This window comes from Salmo salar, chromosome 28 (genome assembly GCF_965601325.2).
Source record: "Salmo salar chromosome 28, fSalSal1, whole genome shotgun sequence".
In the NCBI taxonomy this organism is placed as follows: domain Eukaryota; kingdom Metazoa; phylum Chordata; class Actinopteri; order Salmoniformes; family Salmonidae; genus Salmo; species Salmo salar.
In genome coordinates, this window is record NC_138318.1 from 11,438,274 (window position 1) to 11,450,647 (window position 12,374).

At 41.1% G+C, this 12,374-nt stretch overlaps 1 protein-coding gene across 1 annotated transcript in view; it reads left to right on the forward strand.

Annotated features, from left to right (window-relative positions):
- Positions 1-357: 357 nt before the first annotated feature.
- The window catches only part of LOC106589191 (glutamate receptor ionotropic, NMDA 2C), an 86,129-nt gene continuing 74,112 nt past the window's right edge, over positions 358-12,374 (forward strand). Inside the window, exons 1-4 of the mRNA XM_082970469.1 lie at positions 358-584; positions 732-868; positions 1,060-1,158; positions 7,393-7,422. Coding sequence (XP_082826595.1) covers positions 368-584; positions 732-868; positions 1,060-1,158; positions 7,393-7,422 — 483 coding nt within the window. The 5' untranslated portion in view covers positions 358-367. The remainder of the gene's footprint in view (positions 585-731; positions 869-1,059; positions 1,159-7,392; positions 7,423-12,374) is intronic.

The following is a 12,374-nucleotide window of genomic DNA, read 5'->3' on the forward strand; positions in this document are numbered from 1 at the left end:
ATTAGCAAATGTTTATTCATATAAAAATGTTGGATTTATTGAATTGTCCATGTGGTCTATATTAAAGGGCACTTCATTTAATATAACAGACTTTTAAAATCCAATACTGGTGCACAATTTCTACTTAAAATATCAAAGGGACGCAAAAGATAATAGTTTTGTGGAGCGACACATCAATTGTCACAAGACAAAAGCTGCTTGCATGTCTGACTACTGCTCTCAATTTCTCTCCCTCTCCAACCCCCTATCTTTGAACCCTCTGTCCCACCCTCACCTCCTCCCCCTCTCCATATCTCTTTCTCTCCTTCTCTTCCCCCTCTTTCTATTTTTACTCCTCTTACTCCTCTCCAGGCAGTAAGGTGCTGACATGGCTGCTCCTCCAGGACAGCCACCTTCTTCTCCGCGATATCCTCCTCTTTTCCTCCTCTTCCTCCTCCTCTTCCTCTCCTCCCCTCCTCCCCTCCTCTCCCGCCCTCTCATCCCTCATCCCTCTATTAACGTGGCAGTGGTGTTCTGTGGCTCTGCTTACCAGAATGAGGTCAGGGGTCATTTGAGCAGAGAGGACTTCGCTGATCTTCCCCTAGGTATGAACCTGTGAACCAGTTTTGCCACTGTATGTTCTTGACATTGATACTTATGTGCTCTTTACTATGTTCACTTTGGAGTACAACGTTCTTTCTTCTTCTTCTTCTTCTTCTTCTTCTTCTTCTGCTTTTTTGTCTTCTTCTTAGAGGTGAACCCGGTCACTGTTCTGGTTAACGACACCAACCCTCGTGCCCTGCTGACACGTCTCTGTGAAACCATGGCGACAGAGAAACTGCATGGGGTCGTGTTCGAGGACGATGTGGGATCAGGAGCTGGACCTCAGGTCAGTCAATCGATCGATCAATCAATCAATCAATCATGTTAAACAAGGCGAAAGGTTAACTCAGATACTGACCTCTGTCCTTTGGGGATATTGAAAAAACGGGATAAATATGAGATGCCAGATTCCTTGGTAAAAATCCTCTATATGTTGTATGTATGTATTTGACTATCTCCTGGACCTAATAAAAGCAGGTGGCAGAAGTGGCTCAGATCCTAGACTTTCTGTCGACTCAGACAGCTCTGCCCATCGTTGGCATCAGCGGAGGATCTACCGTTGTCATACCTCACAAGGTAAGACAACACATAATACTGTATATATACTCAAGCTACCACACAAATCACAAATAACCCTAGCATAACACATAATGTAGTACTAAAACTCCTCTAGACACCACATCATGTGAGACAAATCACCTATACTGTATATCCCTCAAACTCAACCCTGGACCTTGAAGCCAGTTCCACTGCTTCTTTTCAGTCTTTCCCTCTAATCAGGGACTGATTTAGACCTGGGACACCAGGTGGATGCAATTCATTATCTGGTAGAACAGAAAACATCAGTAGTCCGGACCCCGTAGGGTAAGATTTGTACAGGGTACCAATTCAAACACCTACAGACAGCAATGCAACACCACAACACCTCTACAGATATACTGTTTAACACCAGTCTGTAAATAAATGTGTGTGTTCTGTCTAAACATGCAACACAGGGCATGGATGAGAAATAGAAATATGTCTTCTACCTCATCTCCATCAATCTTAATCAGATAATAGCTGGGAAAGAGTTGTTCTGCTAGGAAACAAGTAGACACATTGAGCTCGATGCTTAGAGTGTAGAGAGATGATCAGTCATCAGATCACTTCTAGTTCTGTAGTAGCCTGATCACCACAGTTTCCACTGAATCTCACCCTATCCTCACTCTCTCTTTATCTTCACTTTGTCCCTCCTCTTGTCCCTAACTCATCCCTCACCCCACTTCAAACTCATCTTCCCACTTTCGCCTACTATTCCTCCCTCTCATCTCTCTCTCTCGTCACTCCTTCCTTCCCCTTTTCCTCTCCCCCCTCCCCTCACCCAAGAGATGTGAGGCACTAACACCTGTCATCAACACCCTGTATTTATAGTACTGACAGTAGCACTCACACACATATAGTATAGATGCACTCACACACACACACACACACACACACACATACTCCCTCTCAAATCAAATCACATTTTATTGGCCACATGCACATGGTTAGCAGATGTTATTGCGAGTATAGCAAAATACTTGTGCTTCTAGTTCCGACAGTGCAGTAATATCTAACAGTAATCTAACAATTCCACAACAACTACCTAATACCTGTACACACAGATCTAAGTAAAGGGATGGAATAAAAATATATACCTCTCTCACTTACGTGCACATGCCTAGCCTGATGTTCAGATTTAGCAGGGAATTAGTAAAGAGTGGTCGAATGCGTAGACAAGTCAATGAATAGAGCAGCGCAGTGTTTCTTCCTATCCAAACAATTTACCACATCGTTTAAAACCAGTGATGCTCCCAAGATGGTGCTCTGCCCTGGTCTGAAGCCTGACTGATGCAGATTTAGAATAGATTATGGAAGTTAAGAAATAGCTTAGCTGAGCATTAATCAAGAACTCAAAATGTTTTTCTAGGCAAGAAGGTTTAGAAATAGAGCGATAATTAATAAGGTCACAAGGGTTACCACCTTGCCGAAGACCAAAACGAAGAAAAGCGTCACAAAATGTCATAATATATGCAGGAACAGTTCCGAACTGTTTCAGATGGGAAGTGTGCGGACGTCTTAAGTCATCCCTGTGATCGTGTCTGGTGGCTCGTCTCTCTGTATTTTAACAATGAAGTAAGGTACGGTGGAAGTTTGTGCAAGAGTGCTTTATAAACAAAAAGAGAGCAGTGTGTCGATTTACAAGACTTAAGAGAGGGCAAGCCTACTTTCTGATATAAGATGCAATGATGTGTACTGAACCTGTCACCCGTAATAAAGCTAAGTGTGTTGTGGTAAACTGCATCTAATGGTTTCAGTGCAGTGGCAGCTGCATTCATATAAATGGTGTGATCTATTTCTAAAGAAGAGGCCCATTTTTATTCCCAACTTCTTAACTAACTCATCCATATGCTTTTTAGAAGATAACTTTTCATCAATTCAGATGCCCAGATATTTATCAGAAAACTTAATATCCTTGGTTTTATCTGCATTAAGTATACATTTCTGTTAATTCAAATGCTTTCTGCAAAGCAACAAAGGCAGATTGCAGCTCTGAAAAAGCCTGGTCAACCATGGGGGCAATAGCATACACAACAATGTCATCTGCATACAGGTGTACGTTACAATTCTTTGCAGATAGACCAATATTTATATAGACAGTAAAGTACAGGACCTAAAATCGACCCGTTTAGGTTGTTTTATTTTTTATTTAACCCTATTTTACCAGGTAAGTTGACTGAGAACACATTCTCATTTTACAGCAACGACCTGGGGAATAGTTACAGGGAACAGGAGGGGGATGAAGGAGTCAATTGGAAGTTGGGAATAATTAAGTGGCCATGATGGTATGAGGGCGCATCTGCGGTGGAAGGTGGCCGAGCTACAGTGTGTCACAGGACCTGTCTGAAGGTAACCCATACAAATGAATGGAAGTATGGAGGTAGTTTTGTGCCAACAAATATTTTCTAATTCCTTATGATTTCTTTGATGACTGTCTTTTTTGACATTTATAAAGGTGTTATTCAATGCATTTCTATGTCTTGTAGTAGTAAATCCAAATTCAATATTTTATCAAATATTTTTTTATATACATTTTTTAGACCTAAAGGGATCTTAAAATTCTAAATAAAATAGCTAAATGATCCATGGTATGACCATCTTAAAATGATTCCATATGTCAGCTTAGTAAAACCTTACCCTGATTAAATGCATCACTTATCTCTCTTTTTTCAGTAATGATGCCAGTGCCGGACAGAACTTGCTTAGGCAGAGAGTGGGTGGATCCCTGTTACAAACAAATGCATATTTTGGCATAGGGCTACATTTATGATCAAAAACACAAACTTTTTGGGAATCGTGACACTTAGAGAACATGCTGCCACAAGTGTTGATATCGCATACAGTACCAGTCAAAAGTTTGGACACACCTACTCATTCAAGGGTTTTTCTTTATTTTTACTATTTTCGTCATTGTAGAATAATAGCGAAGACATCAAAACTATGAAATAACACATATAGGATCATGTAGTAACCAAAAAAGTATTAAACAAATCAAAATCTTCAAAGTAGCCACCCTTTGCCTTCATGACAGCTTTTCACACTCCTGGAATTCTCTCAACCAGCTTCATTAGGTAGTCACCTGGAATGCATTTCAATTAACAGGTGTGCCTTGTTAAAAGTACATTTGTGGAATTTCTTTCCATCTTATTGCGCTTGAGACAATCAGTTGTGTTGTGACAAGGTAGGGGTGGTATACAGAAGATAGCCCTGTTTGGTAAAAGACCAAGTCCATATCATGGCAAGAACAGCTCAAATAAACAAAGAGAAACAACAGTCCATCATTACTTTAAGACATGAAGGTCAGTCAATCCGGAAAATGTTAAGAACTTCAAAAGAAACTTCAAGTGCAGTCGCAAAAACCATGAAACTCTATGTTGAAACTGGCTCTCATGAGGACCACCACAGGAAAGGAAGACCCAGAGTTACTTCTGCTGCAGAGGATATCTTCATTGGAGTTACCAGCCTCAGAAATTGCAGCCCAAATAAATGCTTCAGAGTTCAAGTAACAGACACATCTCAACATCAACTGTTCAGAGGAGACTGTATGAATCAGGCCTTCATGGTCAAATTGCTGTAAAGAAACCACTACCAAAAGACACCAATAAGAAGAAGACTTGCTTGGGCCAAGAAACACGAGCAATGGACATTAGACCTGTGGAAATCTGTCTGATTAGTCCAAATTTGAGATTTTTGGTTGCAATTTTTGGTTCAGTGTCTTTGTGAGACGCAGCGTAGGTGAATGAATGATCTCCGCATGTGTGGTTCCCACTGTGCAGCATGGAGGAGGAGGTGTGATGGTGCTTTGCTTTTCAAACTTAACCAGCATGGCTACCACAGTATTTTGCAGCAATATGCCATCCCATCTGGTTTGCGCTTAGAGGGGCTATCATTTTTTTTACAACAGGATAATGACCCAAAACGCACCTCCAGGCTGTGTAAGGGTTATTTGACCAAGAAGGAGAGTGATGGAGTGCTGCATCAGATGACCTGGCCTCCACAATCACTCGAACTCAACCCAATTGAGATGTTTGGGATGAGTTGGACCGCAGAGTAAAGGAAAAGCAGACAAGTGCTCAGCATATGTGGGAACTCCTTCAAGACTGTTGGAAAACTATTCCAGGTGAAGCTGGTTGAGAGAATGGCCAGAGTGTGCAAAGCTGTCATCAAGGCAAAGGGTGGCTACTTTGAAGAATCTCAAATATATACAGTAATATATCTTGATTTGTTCAACACTTTTTTTGGTTACTACATGATTGTGTTATTTCATAGTTTTAATGTCTTCACTCTTATTGTACAATGTAGAAAATAGTCAAAATAAATAAAAACCTTTGAATGAGTAGGTGTTCTAAATCTATTGACCGGTAATGTAGTAGCTACCCCTCTCCCCTTTTTGGTATATTTCACCTGAAATTTTTGAGCCAGGTCTCCGTGAGAACCAGAATATCAGGGCTTGTGTCTATACTCAGACATCAAGAAGGTCCATCTTTGATATCAAGCTTTGCACGTTTATGTGTAACAGCCCAAGCACTATAAATGCTTTGAAAACAGAGGGGGTATCCAGAGTTATGGTATTTTAAATAATAGTACTGGGCGAGTTGACCACCGTGGGCTTCCCATTTGGGCTAACAGTAACAGAGCTAACAGTGGAATTTAAATGTATGTGCACAGGAATATTACTGACAACAATACTGGGAATATAGATATCTGTAGTAGTACAATGATAATGCTGTGAAATAGTGGGAATGTGAATAAGTACCTGAACAGGGGTTGGGCTGTTGTTGAGTCAATGTTTTAGATAGAAATGCATCAAACACAAAGACGTGATGGAGATATTGAGAGACAGTGATTGATTGAGTGGAAATAAATCAGTCATAATCTGGTGTCTATATGAAGCTGTAGCCTACTGACAGAAGTCAGTACTTCAGTTCACTCGAGTACAGGCTTAACTGAATGAATAACAAAGACAGAATGCAATATGACACTTTATTAAACAGTTTGGGGAATGACCTCGCTTCCGAGGTAAGATCCTCGGAGACAGATGATGTGATGGCAGGTAGCAAGCACTATGCTGGGCTGATGGCATCAAGTGAGGTGTGTGTGTGTGTGTGTGTGTGTGTGTGTGTGTGTGTGTGTGTGTGTGTGTGTGTGTGTGTGTGTGTCTGTCTGTGCACTTGTGTGCGCACGTGCGTGTGTGTGACACAGTCAGCCAGTGGTCTCTCAGAGCTCTGCCACTCTATTAAACACTTAATTAGACCCTTTAGGAGGTAGAGACTCCCTACTGCCCCTGTCACTCTCTCATCTATTACGCTCTCCCTGTTCTACTCCCCCTCTTTCTCCATCTCTCCTCCACTCTGTTTTTTTCTCTCTCTCTGTTTCTCCCCCTCCTCTCCACCACTCGCTTTCTCTCACACTCTCGCTATCCACTCTCTTTTTCTATTTCTCTCCTCCACTCTCTCTCTCCCTTTCTCTTTTCCTCAATCCCTCTCTCCCTCTCTATCTCTTCCTTTCTATATCCCCCCCATCCCCCCCACCTCTCACACTTGTGGATAGCTGATAGCCTGCGAGAGAGTATTTGGCTCTATCTGTAATTAGAGTATAGATAACCCTTGTCTCTTCTTTATAATGGTCTAATTGACAGCTTGTTAAAGACTCTGAGAGATGAGTCACTCGCTGACACACAATCAGTCCTGGCTCTTCAAGCGAAGGTATGGCTTTGAGACATCTAAAATGTCTTAGAAAAAATTGTGCTATCTAGAACCTAAAAGGGTTCTCCAGCTGTTCCCATTGTAGAACCCTTTGAAGAACCCTTTTGGTTCCAGGTAGAACCCCATTGGGTTCCATACTATAACCTTTCCCCAAAATGGTTCTACATGGAACCAAAAAAGGTTCTCCTATGGAGACAGCCGAAGAACCCTTTTGTCTTCATTCTAAGAGTGTGTACAGAGACAGCTAACAGGCCTATGTCTAAGGCAGTTTAGAGAGACAGCTAACAGGCATATGTTTAAGACAGTGTAGAGTGACAGGCTGTCTAAAGCTGTAGACATCTATGATAACAATCAACATATAAGATGCATGCAGCTCTATGAGACAAAACAGCTGAAAGCCAAAGTATTGAGAGACAGCTTTCTTCAGAAGACACACAGCAATAGAGATCTCCATCCTCTGACATTAGACAAGATGACATGACAGGTTCGGCAAGACTGACACTGGACACTGAATAGAAAACAACAGGAAGTAGATAAAACTCTTCTGATCCACCCTGTTCATATCTAGGCTGATCTACTCTATAGTCCCTGGTCTTTGTTAACGCGACAAACTCATTAGCAGGGTTTCTTACAATAGACTAAGATTAAGATCACTTTATTGGTCAATTGCACCCAACCTAGGGTCCAACCAAAATGTTACTTTCGCTTTTATCCCAATCCCCCGAAAGACACACATACTGTTCATACATATATAGGTTTTGGAGAGGAGTGGAGGGCTGCCACAGTGGGTGCCCCAGAGCAGTTTTTATGGGAGGTTAAGTGCCTTGCTCAAGGGCACAACGGCAGGCAATGGCATCTAGGATTTGATACAAGCAACCCTCCGGTTGCCAACTAATTTCCAGCCAGATTTTTCCCATCAGACTCAGATTTTTCCCCGCTGGCTCGCCTCTCTAACCTGCAGGTGGCAAGGGAAGTGTGTGTGTTTATGTGTGTGTGATCCTATTCATAGATAAAAGGGTTCAATAGTGCTTGATTATCAATGGCCCTGATGATGACGATAATAATGAGGAGGAGGCATATCTTTGATGTCTTTGGTATCTTTTAAAGGACCCTGCTATTCAGTCTGACACCTATTTCTGGTTCTTTTTTTGTCCTTTATCCTCTGTCCCTGATCTATCCATCACTAAACAAGGAACAATGAAAGGAAGATGAAAGATGAAAAAAAGGAAAGGAGCTGTATGTCTTTTGTCAGGTTATGCATGTATCAATCAAATGATCAAGAGGGTACGATATAGAGGGGGGAGGAAGACAAAGTGTGTGTGTGATCGTATATATTCTGGCTATTGGTGTGTGTGTGGGCATGCTTGCATGTGTTATCGTATGCTTTCTTTTGGTGAGTGTGTGTGTGATTGTTTTATCTGATTGCTATTGGTGTGTGTGTGTTTTCTGATCACGGTCGGATATGCTTGCAATTTGTGTGTTTGTTTGCGTGCGTTTGTGTCCGCGTGCATACTTGCGTGCCTTTGTGTTTTCCAGGCTATGAGTCATATTTGTTGGTTGTGTTCAGTAGACAGTGGTGTATCCAGATGTTGTGTTGGGGGACTGGTACACCCGCTAACATCAGTATCTCCTAACGAGGGAGACAGCTAGTGTCCCCTGAGGAATACTCACACAACTGCGTGATAAACACTCATAAACACGTACCGTATCCTAGCCAGGGCTCCATATGGAAAATAGCTCTGGTCTATCCAGAAACACATGGTAATCATAATCAGTGGTCATATAGTGGAACAGTAAAAAAACTGTACAGTTGTGGCCAAAAGTTTTGAGAATGACACAAATATTAATTTTCAAAGTCTGCTGCCTCAGTTTGTATGATGGCAATTTGCATATACTCCAGAATGTTATGAAGAGTGATCAGATGAATTGCAATTACTAGCAAAGTCCCTCTTTGCCATGCAAATGAACTGAATGCAAATCCCCCAAAAAACATTTCCACTGCATTTCAGCCCTGCCACAAAAGGACCAGCTGACATCATGTCAGTGATTCTCTCATTAACACAGGTGTGAGTGTTGATGAGGACAAGGCTGGAGATCACTCTGTCATGCTGATTGAGTTTGAATAACACACTGGAAGCTTCAAAAGGAGGGTGGTGCTTGGAATCATTATTCTTCCTCTGTCAATCATGGTTACCTGCAAGGAAACACGTGCCGTCATCATTGCTTTGCACAAAAAGGGCTTCACAGGGAAGGATATTGCTGCCAGTAAGATTGTACCTAAATCAACCATTTATCGTATCATGAAGAACTTCAAGGAGAGCGGTTCAATTGTTCTGAAGAAGGCTTCAGGGCGCCCAAGAAAGTCCAGCAAGCGCCAGGACCGTCTCCTAAAGTTGATCCAGCTGCGGGATCGGGGCACCAACAGTACAGGAATGACAGCAGGCAGGAATGACAGCAGAAAGGTGTGAGTGCATCTGCACGCACAGTGAGGTGAAGACTTTTGGAGGATGGCCTGGTGTCAAGAAGGGCAGCAAAGAAGCCACTTCTCTCCAGGAAAACATCAGGGACAGACTGATATTCTGCAAAAGGTACAGGATTTGGACTGCTGAGGACTGGGGTAAAGTCATTTTCTCTGCTGAATCCCCTTTCCGATTGTTTGAGGCATTCGGAAAAAAGCTTGTCCAGAGAAGACAAAGTGAGCGCTACCATCAGTCCTGTGTCTTGCCAACAGTAAAGCATCCTGAGACCATTTATGTGTGGGGTTGCTTCTCAGCCAAGGGAGTGGGCTCACTCACAATTTTGCCAAAGAACACAGCCATGAATAAAGAATGGTACCAACACATCCTCCGAGAGCAACTTCTCCCAACCATCCAGGAACAGTTTGGTGACGAACAATACCTTTTCCAGCATGATGGAGCACATTGCCATAAGGCAAAAGTGATAACTAAGTTCCTCGGGGAACAAAACATTGATATTTTGGGTCCATGGCCAGGAAACTCCCCAGACCTTAATCCCATTGAGAACTTGTGGTCAATCCTCAAGAGGCAGGTGGACAAACAAAAACCCACAAATTCTGACAAACTCCAAGCATTGATTATGCAAGAATGGGCTGCCAACAGTCAGGATGGTGCCCAGAAGTTAATTGACAGCATGCCAGGGTGATTTGCAGGGTCTTGAAAAAGAAGGGTCAACACTGCAAATATTGAGTCTTTGCATCAACTTCATGTAATTGTCAATAAAAGCCTTTGACCCTTATGAAATGCTTGTAATTATACTTCAGTATTCCATAGTAAAATCTGACAAAAATATCTAAAGACACTGAAGCAGCAAACTTTGTGGAAATTAATATTTGTGTCATTCTCAAAACTTTTGACCACGACTGTAAATGATTGAGTCATTGTTAGTTTTACACTTAAGACATGACTCTGCCGTTGTGTTGAAGGAATTGTGCATTTTTTATCTTGCGTAATAAATTATATGGATTAGTAAATAGTGGATTAAATCTCATATTTCATTAACTGATATTTCGTTAGTTATGTTTCAACATTCCCCCCACCTTGTGCCAATATCAGTTATTTTTAAGTCTTAGTTCCAATAGTTAATCTTTTTTTCGAAGACATTGTCAGTTAGATAGGCTGTCTGCAAGGTTTTATGTATCTTATCACATGAATATCCTTTTCTGACTCTTAGGATTCCTTCAAGACTGCTCTGATGTCAAAAACATTTCAAGTCAACATTTGATATGAAACTTTTAAGTTGCATGTATTTGAAAATATCTACATTGGTCAATGCACTAAAGAGGAACAATGGGTACATATTGAAGATGCGCATGGAAAACTAAAGGCATAGAAACCAAAAATACTAAAATGTATTTTTGGTTTCTATGCCTTTAGTTTTCCATGTGGACCAATTTATCGGTGAATTCTGAAAAGCTATACAAGGATTGTAACATGGGGTTGTGTTTTTAGGGAGTGATATTGGTTCTTGTAGAATATGTTTCATTTTCTTCCATATTGTTATAGTGTTCTTAACGATGAAGTGGTCAATGTTCTTAGCTTTATCCTTTGAAAATAGACAAGGGAAAAGTTCTGGGGATGAGCATGCGCATCTTCAATATGTACCCATTGTTCCTCTTTAGTGCATTGACCAATGTAGATATTTTCAAATACATGCAACTTAAAAGTTTCATATCAAGAAATGTTGACTTGAAATGTTTGACATCAGAGCAGTCTTGAAGGAAAAAAGGAGTCTTGAAGGAATGCATAAATGCATTTCATACAATTCTATGTAATTTTACATGACTGGAGACTTAAGCAGAATATTTTTTAATACCGCACAAATTATTGAAATGTCAGGCTACTTTGACACTGACAAATTGAGAATGAGAGATCATAAAAAATGACATCACTTGAATCCATCAATAGCCTAGGCCTAGGTGTGTGGAAGAGACAAAATCTTGTACAATATGAGGAGGAAATTATAGTCCTTAAAAAGCTTTCCAGTTTCACTGACTCACCTAATGATGCGCAGCTCACTCAACGGCAATGGCTGATGAGCTCGTGCCAAAAGCCAATCTCCCTCATTTCAGTTTGTAAAAACAATGCTGTTCACTCAACAGGCCTATTTGAAAGTTGGATTATATTTTCGTAGCCTACAGCCAGGTAACTATTTTTGTTTCAGCAGGACCCATTTGCTTTCCAACCTGTGCTATCCCATGATTGTATTTGAAATATTGCGAAAGGCCTGTTTGGCTGAAAATTACGTTTTATGCCACCAGAGGTACCGGATCCTGTCAAATAGGTTCCAAAATTAAATGTCCAAAACTGAGAGGTGCCGGATCCTGTGCTGGCATGATCCTGCTCAAATTAAGCACTGGTATATTTATAACAGAGCTGAGGTTTACTTTGAAGTGCAAAGTCTAAAAATACAGGTGAAATCAGTCAATAGGCAGGTTTCCATTGACCCAGGTTTATTCAACAAAAGCAGTGTCGCAAAAACAAATCATTGACAACATTTTGATCCATTTCCCAGGAGTGTGTTTTTCTTTCATCAAACTTTCTTTATTGCAACAAATAAGGATAGAAACAGTTTTTTTCCGAATAAATGATGATTGCTGAATAATTTTGAAGGTACACGGAGCATGTGGTTAGGGTGACCACATGTCCTGGATTGTGCAGGACAGTCCCACATTTTGGCCTTTTGTCCTGCGTCCCGCAACCAAACAATTATGTCCTGCATTTTATCAACATATTCAAACACCACCAATTTAGAAATAAAGGTTGATTTGTCCCGTATTTCAGTTAGACATTCCAACCTGTCTCTTTCAGTCACGATGGCTTATGAAATATAAATCATGAGGATGTGGTAGCCACAGCCTAATGGTGATGTTAAAACACTTCTCCAATTGTTGTTGAGATCTGATATTCTGCGCAGTTTAAGACGAGACAGTAGGCCAATATCATAGGCCTATAGCTAACCAATCGTATTTCTCAAATCCTTTCGGGCTGA